The sequence below is a fragment of the Polyodon spathula genome, chromosome 7 (genome assembly GCF_017654505.1).
Source record: "Polyodon spathula isolate WHYD16114869_AA chromosome 7, ASM1765450v1, whole genome shotgun sequence".
Lineage (NCBI taxonomy): Eukaryota > Metazoa > Chordata > Actinopteri > Acipenseriformes > Polyodontidae > Polyodon > Polyodon spathula.
The window spans coordinates 49,050,087-49,071,364 of record NC_054540.1 but is presented as its reverse complement, the minus strand read 5'-3'; the positions used below and the strand labels follow the sequence as shown (position 1 = coordinate 49,071,364).

Here is a 21,278-nt window from a genome sequence, read left to right as displayed (position 1 = left end):
AGGCATTATTAGGATGTATGATTTATAATCATTCAGATTTGTAGTGAACTTCATATTTCAGAAACAAATGCATTAAGAAAAAATGTTTCCACATGGGAATCCCAGCAGCTTTTAAGGGATTGTTTTTTAATCAGAAACACGGTAGGATCCACAAGGATAACACGTGTTTAAACATGAAAGCTCAGTACCACTGAGTTAAGTATTCAAACAATACTACCAATATATAATGAATGAATCATCTTACAGAGGTTGTGCTTTGTTTGAGAGGAGAAACCGTAATGAAGCAATATTCAACTGATTTGCCAAACAGTTTTGTGCAGTGATTCCACGCTGTGTCAAGCAAAGCAGGATTTAAAATATGTTGCACAGGATTATGATTGGATTAGTGACACATTTCCATCTGCACCATGAAACCTCTTTAAAACTCAATCTCATAAAATTTGAGGCTACAACCAGTTCCATCTGAAGTCTTAAATCTACATTCCCATCTGCAACAAGGCATTTCACACAAATCAGAGGTAACCTGTATGTATCACGTATGTGTATGATTACTTTTACTAAATTACTTAACCAGCCTCCAATATGTATGACAGAGTAATATAGTCACAGCCTTCACATTCAGCCTATATGTTACATTGACAACTCAAGGTAACTTTCATTATCAGTGTAAGTTGGACATCCAAGCTCTGCTCGCTCATACTCCCAACTGGGCCTGACAGAGACCCAATTGAAATCAATTTAATCTCAATCTACTGCTGGTGGAAATGAACACATCTGATTTCAAATTACTTCTCAGTCTCGGCAGGTGGAAACATAGCTTTACTTCAAACTCAAAGCTGTTGTAGAGATGTAACCATACAGAGGCAACTAATCATTTACATGCTTATTTAGGATTATGATTTGAGCCAAGTCCAAGTCTAGAATATTCCTTGTTGATCACCCCTACCCTAAGATGCAATACTTCCTCAGTTCTGTATGACACTCTCCATTTAGCAATAACTGAAAGCTGAGGAGTATGTAAAACAGATCAAAAATCAAAAGCATTTTAAGAGAAAGATAATAAATAATAAGGGAAAGGGATTTCAAATCTTGAAAGTATCTAAATTAATGGCACCATACTAGATCTTTAAAACATACGATTGTTGTCATCTCAGAAGCTGTATTAGTGTATCTTCCTTAAACTTACTGCACAGCCAGTGATTTTGAAGGTTATTTACCCTGGCAAGTATTTCTGCTAGGTCCCTTTTAAACTGAGAGCTATAGTTACAGACATGACAGATGAAACAAGTATCTCTGTAATAATAATAATAATAATAATAATAATAATAATAATAATATACTTCAGCACTGTACGGTTACATTTAATGTTCTATTGCTTAAATCAGTGTGATTTCTCCATTTGGGTTTGCTGCATTACATTTCAGATCTTATCTATATCCAGATTTTCTTCCATGGTGTCTCAAGCTTTCTTATCAGAATATAAATAGCAGCCTCTTTCTCTGGCTAACAAGCTATGCATGGTTGCACTGGCCTGTTCTTCTGTTATTGAATTCTCAGACATCATACACTGTTTGCAGTCACAAAGCACAACGCTATACATTATTTTGTCAGTACAGTTGTTGTTTTTTAAACAATCCGCTGTTACAATTGACATTAACTTCCTGATTGAAACCTAATTACACAGTAATTAAAAAAAAAACATACTTACTATGCTGGTTCCAAAGCCATACATCACCAATAAATGCGGCATCATTTTAAGGATCTTTTCTGAATAACATTTTTTTTATGTACATGCACAGAACATTATTATTCCGTAGATTGTATATATCATTAAATGAAAATGATTTGCATTTTAAAATTTTTATAAAACAGTTATTTGTATGCACAAAAATACATTTCTAAAATATATTCAACCACCCAGCTGCCCATTTATTTGGGCAATTTCCATGTTAAAAATTATCTTTTTTTATGTGTAGATTTTTCACTCTTAGCCCTCAAAAATTATAACTATATAGATCACAACATAACATGTTTTTTGTTTTCCAATGGCAGCATTATATAAGTATTAATAACACACACACACACATATATATATATATATATATATATATATATATATATATATATATATATATATATATATATATATATATATATATATAGATAGATAGATAGATAGATAAAATTTATTTCAATTTAACACCAACAAAGAAATAAATCTCCTCATCTCATTCTCTGCAGATGCAGGCTTCCTTGTTTCACTCTCAGCTGTGCTATCTATAGATGAGCAGGTTCGTCAAGCACATTTCTTATGGACTGCTGCCATCTGCCAGTGAAAAATAAAACTGCAGACAATTTTACCATGTAGTCTGCTCATTTAATCAGTGAAGCACGTCAAAAAGATGTGTTAAACTTTGCAGATGCATGTATAACCCCCTGCACGCTATTCTCAAGGGAGTGACAAATTTGGACTTGCTTGTGCTCCGCGTGGAAATCGTGGCATAAGCAGCTGGGTGGTTAAAAGTTCTTTACCTTAAACGTATCTACATTGCACTTTAAAATATGCAGTACCAATAGCATAAAAAAAACAAAAACTTGTATTTTTATAACACTAATTTAGTCCATGTTAGCCCAATTCCAAGTAGACAGATTGACCCTGAGTGACCTGACCTGTCAAGTCTCTGGCAACTTTTAATCAGAGTGCTCTCATTACAGAGTGATCACATGCACAAACCAATTGGTGTTGATCGATCTTTACAAAATGTCTGCAGATGGATCTAACTAGATGGCTGTCAGGAGGGGGATTTTCAGAGGCAGACTGATAAACTCTGACGCTGTTTTATTTTTTCAGAGGTGATTTTAAGTCACACTAAATAACAGCTTGCCAACAGTATGTCAAACCGCTATCGATATGAATAAGTTTTGGAAGTCTGGCGTATTTGACTATACTATCCTTTTTTAAATACATTATTGTTGTGTTTTAGTCAGTTGTGTCACCTTAATCATTTCTCTCCACGTTTGTGCATTATTTAACAATGTCTTCATCTTTTCATGCTTCTGCTTTGTATTTAAGATGACTGCTGTTCATGTACTATAAACCTGGAATTTGCATGACCCTTTCAAAGCAAATGGAAATATATATTCTTTAAAAAAAAAAAAAAAAAGTTAAAAAAATAAACAAATAAATTACCAAATATTCTTTAACACCGACTAGCCAACATAATGATTTTTTTTTTTAAATAAATATTTTGAATGGGTGGTTAACTAAGCTAGGTTACTAACGTTTCAAGTTCTGAAGGCTTTTGCCTATGGGAGCTGTCTGTCAAAGACACCAGCAACAGAAATACACTTTGCCACCAATGTCACCAGTGATTTACCTCACCATCAAATAACAGCATGAAATTACTTTGTGTGATATTAGGAAAATGACCAAGACTTAGTTAATTAACTGTCAAACTGAGCCTGACTTTAAGTCACTCTTCATGCCCATACATTAGCATACAGTCCAGCAATTTTATATCCTTATCAAATAACAACCCAGCAGTATGTGTGCTTCAGTGCTCTTTGTGAAACCACATCCAGTGTAAGAGTAGGGGCATGGAATCCAAAGAGTCACCTTCTTTTATAAAACTCATTGTATCCTGGTGATATGTAAATGCACAATGATGGGCATTTGTTTGTAAGAACAAAACAGAGGCTGCAGAAGCAAGCTGCCTTCTAATTTGCAAGTTTCCTTGTGGGCCTATTCATTCATAACAATTTGTCTGTTTATATTCAGGGTGTTTTTCTGTTCAGTGTTACTGTTTTGAATACACTCGGCTTTGTTCCCAGTATAGTTGTTGAATAACTTCAGTGTCAACCTAGAATATGTAAATCCATCAGATATTCGTCTGTGTCACTGCTGTTACTATTACTGGAAACAGATGCTGTGAGGATTTAAAAGTGTATCATTAAATAAAATCACTCTGCATTACAGTATGTGTTCAGTGCAGTGGTGGGGTGCTGCATTAGCGTGGTGGCTGATAGAAAATAACAGTTCGGGACATAATGTGTGCTGTAAAGCGAGAAAAAACAAAACAAAAAAAAAAACACATTTAGATATTTAGCCTTGTTCAAAGAAAATTAGACTTGATCAGTTAAAGGTGTACTTTATATCATTTTGTCCTGATTAATTTCTTACTTATTGAGTATTCTATGTCCTGTGCTCTGTGTAATTTTCTGGTGTTGTTCTGATTATTCTTAACCAGCTATTCCAGGTAAAAAATGACTATGGTCTCAACACCAATATGCTTCCCCTGTTTATTTTGGAAAATCAGCAGCAATTATTCCCATAATAACTTGTGAACATGGTAAACAATCATATAAAACAGAAACAGCTATCAAACATTACACAGGATAATAAGATAGTAAACAGGTAAGAAATTCTGGAGAAAGAAAACATATATGATATAAAGTTTCCCTTGAAGAAAGCAAACCACTATGTTAACGTAATTATTTGTATTTATTTAAATGTACTGTTAAATATATTTAATATTCATACTGTATATAGACAGATGCACACCAAAGAATAGCTACTACACAGTAATCCATGGCAATGTAATTACAACCTATCTATATCTATCTGTCTCTCTATATTACAGGAGACGGCACTGAAACCACCACTCTATGGCACACTCTATGGCACAGGTACAGCACGCTCCCACAGGATAAAAATCAATCTCTAGCTGGCAGTATCTAGAGAGAGAGGAAGGCACTGACTGAAGAGCACAAAGTACACTATAAAAAAGGTTCTGCAGCCTCAAGCAAGACCCTAGATTTGTTTCCAGAAGTTTGTTTCAGAAACTAACTGAACTAAATGTGCTGTCATGCTTTCTACTTAAAACTTTGTTGAAGCTCTTATAGTGAATCTAGGGTATTTAAGGTTGACTTGTCTGTCTCTTATCCTATGAAGTCTCTTTATATTTATATTGTTGAAAGGGAGTTTTCTTAGTGATCTGGGGTTCCAATTATGACAGTTTTTGTTTTTTTTCTTGAGAACTTTTTTGGAAATATTCCAGGGCTAGTGTTAACGTAGAATCTCCTGAAAGAACCAAACAATTGGGAAAGTGATAATGTATATGTGTATATGTTTATATGTATATTTGATCACAGCTTTATTAGTACATTTGTCTTAATTAAAAATGCCTTGGTTGATGCAGTTGATCCCTCACTCTATGTTATCCACCTTACCATAATCCTATCACCATTCCTCTTCATGGTCCGTTACGGGTCAGAGCACATTCACCAGAAAAAAAAAACAAAACAAACAAAAAAAAAAAACTATAGGCTCGATAGCTATTACCATTGGAAATGTGATTGTTCTTTCATAAAGTACCCTCTCTAGCATAACCTCCAATTCCGAGGCAGCCCAGTGTGGCACGTTAATTAATATGCATGATATCAGTGAGGAGGCAGAACTAGATCACAAAGCCTTACAGCCACGCCATTAGCATGCATGCCAAATGGAATTGTCTGTTAGAAATGCAGTAAACTTTGGTCCGTTCAGTCCAAGCATTGGTCCAAAGAAAGGAGAAGCCCGGACCAGATATGGACCACTAGGTCTTGGGCTGTCAGGCGTTAATGCTTATCTCCAGCCTAGACATCATTTTTTTAAGATTGTTTTATTTTTTTGTCTTCTATGATTAAGAAGCTGTGAATTTTGTACAGAAGAATTAATATTTATTTATTTATTTATTTATTTATTTTTTAAAATGATCACGCCATGATAAAAAAAAAAAAAAAAAAAAAAAAAAAAAAACATAAGTTACAGTCAATTTGTTACCAAAAGAGACCAGTAACTCAAAAAATGACCCTTCAGCTCATGGTCATGGTTTATGTTTCAACCAGGACCTTAAATTGAGATATGTGAGATTTCCAATACACATACAGCAACACTTAACAAAGTAACGTTATCTGAACGATATGCTAATAATACAAATAACAAAGTGATAGTCGTTTAGTAGTCCAAGAAACATGAACATTAGCCATCAGTAGAGATCTTTATAGTACACAGTGAGGTTGCATTGGTTGTCCTGGATACCTACATAGTCAAAGATGTTCCTCTATAAAACAATTTCCAACTGGTAAAGCATCAGGTGTGTGTGTGTGTGTGTGTGTGTGTGTGTGTGTGTGTGTGTGTGTGTGTGTGTGTGTGTGTGTTTAGCACAATTTAGCAGAGGCATTACATGATTTATAAGTAGAGTTTCTGATTTTCAGTGTTTTACTCCTACTTTTATACTCTCCTTCAAGAATTCAGTTGATACCTAGTTAAGCCATTGGTGTATCTCAGTCACAACTGAGAAACATCTTAATAGTAAAACTGATTTAATTAACTTTTTTTCATTTACAAGCAGGGCGTACAAACGAGATTGCAACGTGTTAATAAGCAAGTAATCTTTATTAAAACTATAATGAAAAATAAAGTATTTTATGCTGGACACACCTTATTATAATCGTTATGGGTAACTGCATTTACATAAAGATGAGTCGCTTCTGCTTACAAATGAAAAAGTAAGACTTTCGATTTATAAGCCTGTAAATTAAATCAGTTTACAATTAACTTGTTTGTCAGCTGTGAATGAGGAAAAACGAATGGCTTAACAAGTATCAGTTGAAGTTTTGAAGGAGTAGAAAAGTCAGAGGAAAACACTGAAAATCTAAAGTTCTATTTATAAGAAACCACACTGGCTTATTTTGGAAAGGGAGTGGGGAGGGGACACCACATTTCTGTTTTGTGTTAAATACAGTATACAGCGTAAGTAATGGACAGTTTATTTGAGTTGCTTTGCAAATGTTAAAGAAATGTACAGAAAAAAAAATGTTTATGTATTTGTTGGCTTCTGAAACTATTAAAGATTTTTGCATTGTAATATGCATTTTCATGAGTCTTTTTTTTTTTAAATGCAGTTTGTTTTCTAAGTCTTTAGTGAATATTGTGGCCTCATTTGTTCATATGTGTGTGTGTGTGTGCTCCATTGAAGAAAATTCAAATGCTTTACCCAAAAAATCGTCATTAATGACCAACGGCAGGCCAGCAACAATGGATTACCAATGTGTTGGTGCATACCATTCTCGTACTATTGATAAGTCCAAATATGTAGAATGATGCCATTCTACCAGCGACTCAATGTAATTACTCTCATTGCACCTTATTACAGATTCACCACATTGCCATGATAATAGCACAGCATTGTAAGTAGTTTGGTAGAGCTATTTAAACCATGATTCCACTTACCCATCCAATGTGCACACATGAAGATACTCTTTTAGCAGAAGAGACAGGGTCCATTGCATTAACTTGTACAATAATTTAAAATCCTCTGAACTCATTTGCAATTTAATATCACACACTGCAAATTAGAATAGAACAATCCCCCACACTGCATTATGCAACATCTCACTTTATTGTTTAAAAGAAATAAAACAGAAAACAGCTTACATTTTGGTAAGCTCTTTTCTGTTTTATTTCTTTTAAACAATAAAGTAAGATTTTGCATAATGCAGAATTTTTCTATTACTTCAAATTTGCTTTGTGATCTCTGAAGCACCTACGGCTACACTTATTGGGAGTGCAGGTGTTTGATTTATTTTAATATCACACACCACGAAAGATGCTGCTGGTTTTTTGATAGGAGTTTCTGATTCACATATCATTGTATTCAAAGAAACATGCCTTCAGAACATTTAGATGTTTCTTTTTTTATATTCATATATATTATAAAGACTATAATGTATAGTAACATATATATATTATTAATATATATAATTAAATAAATATAATATATTATTATAGACTATATGTGGGAATAACATATCCACAGCTATACTCATTGCATTATACTCATGTGTGATATACCATATTGGTTTACATATACAGTACAGAGAAACAAACCCAGATAACAGAATGCAGTATATGAGCATACACAAGTTTGTATGTTTTGAATGGTGCTATTCTTTTAACAAAAATGACCAAACATATGCGATAAGAAAGCCTAATCTTTATTTTAATTAGAGATTTTTTGTGTGTTTGTGTGTGAGTTTTGACTTTAAACAAACATCTGGGCCTAGTTTTGGATGGATATATGGGTGATTCCAAGCTCTAAATGTCCATCAGTTTCCATAGCACCATGTGACCCTTGCTTTTTTTCTCATTTGAAGGTCAGTAGTTCAGACATCAATTCTAAGATACTGTGCTAGCCAACTGCTGTGTTGTTGTATCTTAATTGGTTTTACTTTGTCTAAGCTGATTAAAAATTTAGCATAGGTGCATCAGAAAGTGAGCCTAATAAAATAGCCCAGGGGTGCACAAGGGAAAGATGCTTGAATAATTTACATTTTCCATCAACCGAATCCTAGGACAAGGACACGCATTACACTGTTAAAGATGAAAAAGATAATTCCTTAAGGAACTGATTCTGAACCATTACACTTTCTCTTAATGCCTGGACTAATTTCACCTTATACATCAAAATATTCCCTTTGATATTAATAAGCTCCCAGCACTAACACTCTTATGCTACACAGCCCTGTTACAAGGTTTTCAATGAATTGCTGGGCTTCCATGAAAAAATGAAAATCCCACCTTTTTCATCACATTATTTTGGTTGTAACTTTCAGGTAATTTGGGTTTCCATGTAGTATTCTTTTAGGGACAGAAATGAGCCTTTCAAATGCAAACAGCCTAATTAATATTAAAATACAGACGGGTATAGTTCCAGTACATTGTGGTAAAATAGTGGTAATAAGTCTACACTAGGCAACCCGACTCGCCCCACATTTCCCACAACAGTACATAATATTCTTATAATAATAATAATAATAATAATAATAATAATAATAATAATAATAATAATAATAATAATAATAAAATATAATAAATAATAAGACTACGACTAATAATATTTAAATGCCTGATTCAAAAAATATATATATATATATATATATATATATATATATATATATATATATATATATATATATATATATATATATATATATATATATTTTTTTTTTTATTGAGGTCCAGTATTAGTGTACACAGTAGTCAGTACAAACAGTTCAAAAAAATTCTCAGTATATGCCAATCCACCTAGATTATGCTCTTTATTTATCTTTTTGAACAAATTTGTGTAATAAACAGATTTTTTTTAAAAAATTTTCATCATGTTTTTGTACTTCTAAAAATACTTCAAATCTTGCTCAATGAATTAAGTTTAAGAGATTTAACTTCAACTCTATAGGTGGTCGCTCAAGCCTGGTGCTGTCAGTAGCCCACAACAATAATGTTGTGTACTTTTTAATGTTGTATTTTGTAATGTGATACTTTATAACAGTTGTAAGTTGTCCTGAATAAGGACATCTGCTAAGAAATAAAATTAATAATAATAATAATAATATAGGAGACCACTTGCCTGAATTTCCAGCTATACTAATTGAATACATTTTGGGATACAAACATTGTCTTTTGTGTGTAATGCTTTGATGGAACTGGTGGCAACTTATTGGTCAGGTTACGCTTGTCTTCTAATGCTAAGGCCAAACATCGCAGCACCTGGTCATGGCGCCAAGTAAACCGTCCTTGGCTAAGACCCACTTTACATCCTGTCAAAGTGTGCCTTAATGTTTCAGGTGATGAACACAAAGGACATGAGGGATCCTCACCCACCCAGAGGTTTAGGTCCTGTGGTGATGGGAGAACGTCATATGCTTATCTGATGAGGAAACTAATCCTGTTGTGTTGCATTGTCCACGGGTCTTGCCAGCCGATCTTGCGTTGTTCCACACTTTCCCATCTCACCCCTTCTCCCTGCTTGGCCTGGGAAATGGCCTTTACACACCTGATCCTTTCCTCCTGCTTTTGCACCTCATTGACTACCAGCTTCCTCCGTTGAGCTGTGGTTGCCTTGTGCCATGTGCTGAACTGAGACCAAAACCTCCTTTTCCATGCTGAACTTGCACCATAATATCTCTGATTCAAAGGGCAGCCTTAGCATCTTCCACAGCTTTCTTTGCCATCCATTTTCTTCCAGTTTTCAACACAGGTGCTGCCTCCCTTATGCATTTGTCGCTTGAATCTACTAATGTCATTTCCAGTCAGACTTTGGCGCACTTAAACTCCTCGGTTAGAGCAGAGATTGGTAGCTGCAGTATTCCTTTACCATAAAGTCCCACACTGCTAAGGCAGCGTGGAACTCGCAACCATTTCCTGATGTATGAACTGATTAAAGCTTCCAGCTTCTCAACTGTTGTCAAGGAAACCTCATAAAAAACAGTCAGTGGCCACAGCAGTCTTGGTAGTAGACCAATCAGAAAGCACCAGAGTTTCAGTTTGCCTGGTAAAGCACTGCTGTCTATGCTCTTCAACCCTTCCACTGCTTGTTGTCTTACTTCTCCCACACAAACCGTGTCCTTTAGATCCCCGTCGTACCATCTCCTTAGACTTTTCACTGGCTTCTCGGACATTATTGGTATTGCCTCACCATTAATGTAAAACCTTTTATCTACTACTTTGCCTTTAATTATAGAGATGATCCTTTATTTAGTGGGCTTGAATTGCATTCTTGCCCATTTAATGTGATTAATTTGCCCAATAACCGATTAATGCATTCATCCATTTATGCTCGAATTGGTGGTAGTCGCATTCCAGAAGCCAAGCGCTCTCCTCCCACTACCCATTTTGATGCCCTAATAATTACTTCCATTGCCATGGTCAAAGCCAGTGGAGAAATGGTACATCCTACCATTATTCCAGCTTCTAGGCATTGCCATGTAGTGCTGAATACTGAAGTTGAAAAACTAAATTGCAAATCTCCAAAGTAGGCTTTTACTAAATTTGTTATTGTCATTGGTACGCTGAAAAAATCAAATGCTGCCCAAAGAAGTTCATGTGGCACTGAACCATACACATTAGCCAAATCCAGGAATGTCACATGGAGCTCCTTCCTCTCCTTTTTTGCTGACTGAATGTGTTGCCAAATTATGCTGATGTGTTCTAAGCATCCTGGGAAACCTGGAATGCCTGCTTCATGCACTGTATGTTTTTTTTTTCTTTTTTCTTTTTTCAGAAACTATTTGACAATGTGTGAATACTATAAATTACACATAAAATGTGACACATGCAAAATTCGATCTTTTGATTTTGTAAACAAAACTATGATCCACTACCATTGTACCAAATCGTTGTATGTAGCAACTCCATATGGTGCCGCTGCCATGTATGGAGCAGGGTATAGTATGCCAAAGCACTGGGGTGGTAGCTATAGCGGTTGTAGTGCGCCTGTAAAATATGTACTGAATACCTAGTGTACAAGGCAGTGTAAGAGAAGTGATATGGTAAAATATTTTTGAAGCATACAAAGTATATACCAACACTAATCATCTTAATTCTGAAAACTGAGCACCGTTCACCATTCCCCCCCTCCAGCTTGTGTCATCCAGAGGCAAACCTTTAATTCCTTAATTCACCATCTCTACAGCAAAGCATTGTATAGCATAAGTTGTATTGAAAGAAATGTCTCGAACCCCCTCTGCTGTTTATGATTTTTTTTTTGATAAATGCCCAGACAGCCAAAATAAAGTTGAATGCAACTGTGCAAGTGACTCATGGATGCATAAGCAATCTCTGGGGTCACTTGACAAGTCTAAGTTCATATTATTATTATTAGTGTTATAAATATTTTTAGTAGTAGTAAAATGTGACTGTGACCGATAACCTGCTTGGAAAGGTGACTGTTAAATAAAGCTTTGTTTTGCCCAAATCAGCTGCAGTTGGTGTTGGTGCAATGCAATCTTACTTATCTATCACAAGCAGCATCAATTATGTGTAAATAAACAATGCGTATTTTATTATTATTATTTAAATTATAAAAGCATGATTATTGTTCTATATAACATATTTTTTAAATGCATGTTAATGTTTTATTCCATTTATATGGATTACCTGTAAAATTAAAGATTTAAAAAAATATATAAACTAGTAGCTATGGTCACGTCACCAGTAAATTATGCAAATTAGTACCATCAAAGGTTCGAATCTTCCTTCGGTAATGTGTTCAAAATGTACCTTGTGGCTTGTAGCGTTAGAAGGCAACCCCCCCCCCCCCCCCCCCCCCCCTCCCCCCTTCAGTTTAAGTATAAAACCGGCGTGTGAAGCACACTTCAATGGTTAGGGGGTTGTGTTAGTCCCATTAAATGAATAAAAAGTACCATACAAAGGTCTTAGAAGATAAAATTAGGATTTCGCAGACATTCCGCGGACCTGTTTAAACATTAAATAAACCTGAGTAGACAGTATTTCAGAACACAATAAAGCCTAAACACTTGCTTCCTTACTAAAATAGAGTGTTGTCATTTGTTAAAGGCAAACATGCAGCATCCCCCTGCAGTTGACTTGCCCATACATTGAGACTGCACGTTCTGCATTGACTGAATTGGTTGGAAGTGTAAGGCAAAGCTTTGCCAAATTATACACATGTGGAAATCGATTACAAACAGCCCCAAAACACTTACCCAAGGGCAACTGCCATGCTTTAATAAAGGCAATGTATGCAGCACATTCGTTGTCATGTTATTGGTCCCATCCAATAATTTATTTTATTGGTACCGAGTCAAAACAAAGAAAATGTGGCTATTCGGGTCTAAAATACCAATTGTGAAAAAGTAAGCAGCAGGTTGAAGCGAGGTGGCTCCGCTAGATCGTTGTAGTACTGATTTAACTTGCAGACAGGAATACTTTTTGTCTTGGCTGTCTTTCCAGCAAAGACACTCAAGATGGAATGCACTGAAGCTGTTTTGTACAGTACTAGAGGCTGGTTTTACTATAGGTTTGCAAAAAAAAAAAAAAAAAAAAAAAAAAGAAAAAGTTGGTTAAGTCACAGTAAATAAAATCATGTTACTGGATAAACCATGTGTATGCCCTCTAATGTTTGCTGAAGGAGGGAAGGGATGGACAAAACACAGTACATTGTTCTGGCTTAATTTCTTCAGTGAAGCATCTCTTTATCATTGCAGGAACATTTAGGGAAAGGCTCCCCTCCAGAGCACGTTAGAGTACTAAATGATTAGCAGAGCATTTAGAAGCAGCCGTGGCCTGGGAATAAGCCCCCTAGCTTTGCAGCTGAGTTTGAGTGCAATTTGTGCATGTTCTGTGCAATGGTGTATAAAATGGGAATGTGCACGGTTGCTTTACTCAGGGCTCTTTTCAGCTCAGTTCTTGCAAAATCTCTGCTAAACTAAATAATTTAATCAGTGTTTTTTTTTGTTTTGTTTTTTTTTTAATTAATATACTTACACCATGATATTGAAACCAATATGAAAGTCAGCATTACATTGTTTGTGACATGAAGTGTGTTAAGCTTCAGGAGTTCTATAGCAGGGGTGTGTTGTACCTGAACATTATTTGACATTAGGCTCACGCTTCCACCTTCAGCTTTTTTGATTTAACAGATCTGTAAACAAGTTATGAGAAAAATTACAGTTATGATGAGTTAACTTTATAGTATATATATCTATAATATATATATATTTATATATATATATACTATATATATATATATATATAGTTCACTGTGGCAGTGCAGTAAAGCATAATGTAATCAAAGTGAAGTAAGGTGAATGCAAGCATGGTCAATAACAGATAGTAAAATGCTTAGTATTGGAAAAAACACGGTGAACAGCAAAATTACTGTGGAAATGTATCACAGTAAACTTTTATAATTTTTTGATTTATTTGTTTATCCTTATAATATTGCTGTTGCTTTAATCTGTAAAATGTCATCAGTATTACAAAAAAACCCTTTGTTGTTGCATCCTAAGATAACACACTTTAAGTATTTTGTATAATCTCATGATGCTGCAAGTACTATATTAACAAAAGCCTATCTTTCTAGCCCACGAAGTGACATACTGTAGGAGCAGGTTCCAATAGGTAAGAAGCTGGTGTCCACAACAGTGGTGCCCAATGAAACAAAGTATCAAACAGACAGAGCGGCATTCTTATTGTTTCCCACTGGGGAGACAAAAAGTATAGTGGAGTGAGTGTACTTTACATTTTGCAGAAAATCTAGAGAGATGATTGTCTCTAGAAACTTGCTCAAGTCATTAAGGTATCATAATGCCAGGTTATACACAGTATATAGGCTGTATATGTGTCCCTTTGACTGCCTTTCTATATGTTATTTTACAATTTTGTATTTATCAAGACAACCGCTTGTCTAATTGTAAGAAGCATACTATAGTATACATTAGAAATATGGTTATAATTGCAAACAATCATACTATTTGTACACACCTCGTAGTGCTCATCCTAATCACCCTGACCCAATCCAGTGGCATTGCAATGGCAATTCAATGGTTCTGTGCTAAGGAAAACTCTGCAAGCAAGGCCCAGATAAGCTTATTAAATCTGGCCTTGTCGGGAACCTGACCAGCAGGTTTCATTGTGGCTTGGTGAGGCCAAAACACACTCACTATGGGTCTCTATCCAGGAAAGGCAACCAGCAAGCTGCTGACCATATATACCACACTCAGCAAGCTGCTGACCATACATGCCAGAATCAGCAAGCTGCTGACCATACATACCACACTCAGCAAGCTGCTGCCTATACACGGTAAGTCATTGGTGATAAGATACAATATTTAAATTAACAAAAAGAAAAGAAAATAACATAAAATGATTCAATGCTGTTTAACAAAAACAAACTACACAAAAAGCCCAGCTGTACTAAAGCAATCTTGTCCATGACAGCTGATGGAACAAGCCAAACACCCTGTGTCTCCAGGCCTAATCACAGTAAGCCTGTACAGAATTCTTGATTTACTTTTGCAAAAGAGATTGGAAGGGGATAAGAACCCAGTCCCATCTTGAATTCACTGGTAATCTGGTTGGGATAGAGGACTCAAGGGTATTTATTATGGATTGCCATTTGCTAAAACAGATGGCACGGGGGGGTGTGGGTGGGGGGAGGCGAGGGAGGCACACGGGCTTGACATAAAATAACTTCCCCATTCAACCAACAGGAAAAAAAGAACATTGGATGATAATCAATGTTGTTTATTTCATTGCTTGACTTCTTAAGTACTTTCTGTCGGATTATGAGCTTTCCAGAGGATAATCAGACACAGCAGACAATTGCCTTTTTTTTCCCTTTCCGGAAACAATCCCTTCGAAGCGACAAACGCACAAAGTAGGCGGTTTACAGTGGATGCAGATTTATATCTAATTCCTGATTAGTCCCGTTCCAAAGTCTGCTAAAATTAACCAGGCTGGGTGCTAATCAGAAGCTCTGCGATGCCATTTCCTCAAGATGCGTTGAGCCAAAATAAAAAGTCTTGCCAGAGAAAGAAGATAATTGAGCATCTCTGTAGTAGAGAAGATTTTAGATTTCCTCTTCATAAGAGTGGGGTTTGCCTTAGCTGCTTGCCAGATGCTTTCACTTTCCTTTGCAGTGAGTGCTTCAAATGGGAAGCAAGTGTTTATTTAAAATGAATTTATCTGCTCCCCTTTTAAATCAAAACTACATGTTACAGATGGTTAAACCTACTATGTTGCAATACATGAGAGCAGATGGACAATGACATTGTAGTGTACCACTCACATAAAATGTGTGACTGAAACAGGTTACACACATGCAATATGTGTCAATAAAGTCTAAAGCTGTCGTGTACCACCATTTTAAATATTTAGAATTTTTCCTCATCATATTCTTCACAGTTGACTGTCATTTATGGTTTGATATCTCCCTGTGGCAGAGCAGGGCCCTGTTTGTAAATATTGTGGGGTGGTGATTTGATGGTGGTTGGCAGGGATGGGGTTAATTTCCTATCCGTGCCAACCACCACCAAATCACCACCCTACAATATTTACAAACAGGGCCCTGCCTTGCCACACTCCCCTTAACAAATGACCTACCAATGTAATACAGAAGCAATACAAAGACAATGCAGTGGTTCATAGAATGGCACAGTACCACAGTTGTAACATGTACCACATTTGAACAAACCATAGTATCACACAAATCATTGCAATTTATTGTACCATCAGTATCAATGCCAAGACCACAGTTATATCCATTTTGTTGGTAAATTGGTTAGCTGTTGCTATTGCCAACTAATACACTAGCTTTAATTGTAGAATTAACAGGGTAAGCGGGTACACTTAAGGCTTAGTTGACTACCTAGGACTCTCTAAAGGAGGTTTTATTGAGTATGAATTTTAGATTCTATTGCTTTAATTTTTAAGCTAAATTCTCTGTCCTGATAATTAGCATTTGATATTTCCTTCAGCTTACTGTAACTATGTGGCAAAGCAGTTTGCAGTGCGCAGGTGTAGAAGTGATGCAATGCGTAACAGATGACAGACAACAAAGTTCACGATCCAAACAATTCTTTATTGGGTTCCGTTTTAATCCAGGTCATGGCGATCGTAAATAATAATCCCAGGCATAAACACGTGTCCAGAGTGAGTACTAACGTGCAAGTGGTGAAATACAATTTCTTCGTGCACAGTGGTGAAGTGTTGTCTGGGTTGGTGCTGGCCTTAAGCGACAGCTCCCAGTAAGTGTTACCTGTCTAATAAAAACAAACCAGTACAATTAGAAATGACAAAACAAACAAACACTAAACACTCACGGTTACTTTTTTACTCTCCTTGAATGGTTGTCTCTTAACCATAACAATGGAACAGATCACTTAGCCATGTCCCCTTTTGTACCATCAGCCACGCCCCCTTGGTTAGCGAGGGCAACTGTTTTTCCTCCAGTCAGTGGTTGCCATATCGCTTCCCGTCTGGGGCGATGACTTGGTGTACAGTGGCTCTGCTCCCTTTCAAGATGGCCAACTTTCACCTTTCCCAGGAATGAATTATCAGACCATCCAGTCCAGGGAACACTCTTTCCTTTAAACAGCATCATCACATTCTCTGTCAAAAAAGTAACATAAGAAACAATGACTTTAAATGGCAATAATGCTTGTAACCTAAATCCTCTAGAGCTGCCGCTGTGACATACTCAATGCAGTATTTGCCTCGGCTGGCTAGGAAACAGACCCAGAGACAGAAAGTTGTTGTTTAACCCTTAACAAGTCCATTTATTCAGCGCTTGTCAGGCACGTCAGGTCCAATTTATTTTCACACGCGCTGTTTATTTTACACGCAGTTTTTTTTTTTCAGTGTAAAACAGGTTTAAAATGCATTGAATCACAAAAGGACACTCAGTACTGTATATCTACAAGCAAGCCCCACCCTTGTTCGCTGTATTTTTCACAAACTTCTTTATAGATGTGCATACTGATAAATCCTCTCCTGATCACTCGTTTTATCACCAAACTCCTTAATAATGCGATCCAAGTCATTATTGTATTGCTATAACATCTCCCAAAAAGCTCTGCAAATGTCCGTGATATTCTTTGAGTGCTGGATGCAGAAGCAGCTATCTCATTTGTTATCTCTGTGTTATCTCTGTAGTGGATGCAGCTATGAGATACACCCTTTTTTTCGGTTTCATTCGGTTCCTATCAGTCTCACTTCAAAGGTTTTCTCTGCTTTTTCCGGACCTGTGCTTTATGTCTTTCTGATGCTGTCGGACAGGATCCGACATTGGATGGCAAAGGGAAAATTGTAATGTTGGACCTGGTCCGACATAGGACTGCAAAGGGTTAAATGCATATGAACACAATTATTTAACAAAAACAAACACAAAATCAGGAATAAGATGAATTTGGCATGAGGACCAAAAAAAATAAATAAATTACAGCACAAATACTAACCCCAAACTCCTCCAACAAAGGATTTTGCTTCCTTTTTATACATGTGGCCACTCCCCAATTAGCACCTGTGACAGGATGACACGAGTAGTGACATCCCAGACCAGAAAGTTGACACAGATGCAGGTACTTGCGGGGTTGAAAACATTGGTGTGTGGTGTTTATTACACAAATCTCAAACACAAAACTCATACCCAAACAAATACTGTGCTGGTCTGCCCAGCACAAGCAGCAATTGCTTTCTTTCTGTTTTACTTTGTTTCACTTTCTTCTGTCTTTCTCACAAACGTTCCTCCTCTTTGAAGACCCACCACAGACACGCTGGCATGTTTATATATACTTTGCCATGTCCGAATTAACAACCAATTAATTAATTAGGAGATGGCCACATTCTGCATGAGTTTAGTGGGGTGGGGCTTTAATCCCAATCCATGCTGCCAAACATTAACAAACAAAAACATTGCTGACTATGGCACCAGTGGAAGCTCCCTCTCTGGCACTCAGGCAGGCATCATCTTCTCTGGCGCTAGGGATGGCACCGGCTCCTTTGCTCGTTTCTAGGACTGAGCACTCCTCCCCTTCTTCCATTTTGGGGCAGGCAGTTCTGTCTTGTCAAGCATTCTGGGAGGCAACTCCTCCTTTTTCTCTTGGAGGGGGGCAGCATACCACTGGGGGCCCAAACTCTCTGTACTCAAGGCACCAATCTTGGTCCTCCAGGCAGCCGAGGAGGGTGTCAAAACTACTGTCCCAGGTGGCTTAATGGGCAGAAAGGCCCATATCTGTCTCACAGCACAAACGCTCACACCCCCACCCACACCCCACACCCCACACCCTACACCCTAATACGCCTCCAACAAACAAGGATTTTGCTTCCTTTTTATACAAGTACCGTTTACCTAATCATGGAATGGTCACACCTATGATTGCTGGCATCGATAGATTTAATCCCATCCCTGCCAACCTTACATTCCCTTACACACAATATTCACAGCAGCAGGGCTTTTGCCCTGCCACTGGGTTGATCAGCTAGAGACTATTTCTGCATCATGGAAAGGCAAGTCCTAGCACCATGCTGCAAATAAAGCAAGTTAAAATGAATATGAATACGATAATTGAATATGCCAATGCAATATTTAATAAATCATGATAAAATGATTGTTTAGAGTTGCTGAAATGCTGATCTGCTTTCCAGACTTGACTCAAGAACCTTTTAAAGTCGCTTTCCAAAGCTTTATTTATGGCTGCGACACACTGCAGCGATCTAATAAGCTGTAAATCTATGCAAATGCACGGCAAAAAAACTGTTTTCATCAGCTAAACCAGGGTAGCATGGCAAGTGCGGCAGAGCTTTTCGACTTCAAAGAACATGAAAGAATTGACGGCAACATTTGTGGTCAGAAAAAAAAAAAAAAAACAATACCCTTTAATCCGTTTACAGCCAAGCATTTCTGTCATAGATGTCACCCACAGCAAAGCATTGTATGACCATTTTACCACACTCTCTTTAAAGCACTATAAGAAAATGTATTTGAGACAGTAGAGTGATATATTTCCAGACCTTTGCCAGAACACACAAACAGATTTTTACCTTGTAAGAGAGATATATATATATATATATATATATATATATATATATATATATATATATATATATATATATATCGATAATATATATTTAATGGTAGAAAATAATATAAAAAAGATAATTTTTTAATATATATAAAATAATATAAGTTTTTTTTTTTTATTATTTTCTAAAAAAAAGGAGGTTTTTAAAATAAAACATTTATTCCCTTAGAATCTCTGGGGTACACTTCAATAAAAGCACTTTTTAAAAATACATTATATTCCCTTAGAGACTCTGGGGTACACTGAAGTTTTTTTTTTTTTTTAACGATGAAACATTAAGTATTGAATTTATAGTTTCCTTTCAATTCGAAAGATGACCAACAACAATACTTTTGGGATATGCCTAATTCCTTTACTAAGCATTTTATGTCAAAGTTGTCGATAGGCCCCTCTGGGGAGTGTAGTACTCGGTCCTGCCTCCCGAGGGATTAAGGGATTAAGTAGTTACTCCGCGGAGATCACAATCTCTTTTGCTTCTCACAACAGGTAGGTAAGGTAGGTATAACTAACCTCTCCAGTCCTATGATTGTATCTTGTGAAAGAACTCTCTCTTCATGTTTTTTTTGTAATTCCATGACAAGAAATTGCTGAAAGTCGGCTTGCCACTTCCTGGAATCGATAACTCTGCATCTGAAGACTGAGCAATCGCTGTGCAACTGTGCTCCATAACAAAAAAAAAAAAAAAAAAAAAGTGTATTGTCTTATTTGATCACTCTGATTTTAGGCTACTTTCCAACCTACAGCATCTGCTGTTTCTGTTTTTTCCTCTGCTTTTGCAGCTAAAAAAAAAGCGACTGTACCACTGGATTGTGGACACAGTTTCGACTACATATACTGCTTCCAGCCTAAGCCCACCTGGGAGAGTGGCCGTGCATTCGACTAGAGGAGTGGCTATGGCATGGGCCATCTTTAGAAGTGCCTTATTGTCTGATATCTGTACTGCAGCTAGCTGGGATACCCCGCATACATTCACCAGGTTCTACCATCTCAATGTGGTAGATCCATCCAGTCCTTCATTAGACACAAGGGTCCTTGAGGTTGCACATTCACACCATGGAAATAAGTTAAGTGGTAGAGAGACGCCCCTCATCTGCTCTCTGCTCACGTTTCCTCATGACGGCTTTGATATACTTTCACCAACGTATTGTTGGTCATCTTCGAATTGAAAGAGAACGATAGGTTACAGATGTAACCCCGGTTCCCTGAAAGAGAAGATGACCAACAAACCTTGCGAGGTCGCATCACTCGCATTCCCGGGTTTGATGCAAAAGAGATTGTGGTCTCCACGGAGTGACTACTTAATCCCTCGGTAGGCAGGACCGAAGATGTCACTCTCCGGAGGGGCTTATCGGCAGCTTTGACATGAAATTCTCAGTAAATACCTGACCTGTGGCAGGTGTATCCCAAAAGTATTGTTGGTTGTCTTCTCTTTCAGGGAACCAGGGTTACATCCATAGCCTATTGCTTTATACTTAACATAGCCTATCAATCAAGCTGTGTAAGTAAACAGAGACAAGTCTGGCAGGTTTGCAAATGGATTGACTGTCTCTACACAAAGTGTGGAGCTGATTAAGGAAATCATTGACGATGGTGGCTACCCAGACCAAAAGGGGAATCGAACATAGCTGATGGAAGCTGCAACAGGGGTTAATGATTATTTCTTTGTTTCTTTAAAAGACAACATTTTCCAGTGAATATAAAAAGCTGCAATGATAAATGTCTCTAGCTAAAGCGTATATATTTTAAACATAGAGAAGTCATAACAGGCTCAGTGTTTGAGATAAAGCTGGAAACTAATTGTTCGAATTTGTAGGCTGTAATGTAAACAGATACAATTCACTCACCAGGTGTTG

General features: G+C 36.8%; 1 protein-coding gene across 2 annotated transcripts in view; it reads left to right on the top strand.

Annotated features, from left to right (window-relative positions):
• Nucleotides 1-21,278, top strand: part of LOC121318706 (protocadherin-11 X-linked-like) — a 315,082-nt gene that overhangs the window by 38,174 nt on the left and 255,630 nt on the right. Inside the window, exon 4 of one of the 2 annotated variants that reach the window (XM_041255665.1) lies at nt 4,641-6,155. The exons of the other annotated variant lie outside the window; for it this stretch is intronic. Within the exon in view, the coding sequence (XP_041111599.1) occupies nt 4,641-4,724 (84 nt within the window). The 3' untranslated portion in view covers nt 4,725-6,155. Of the gene's footprint in view, nt 1-4,640; nt 6,156-21,278 lie in introns of those variants that run through there. 2 annotated transcript variants of the gene reach the window in all.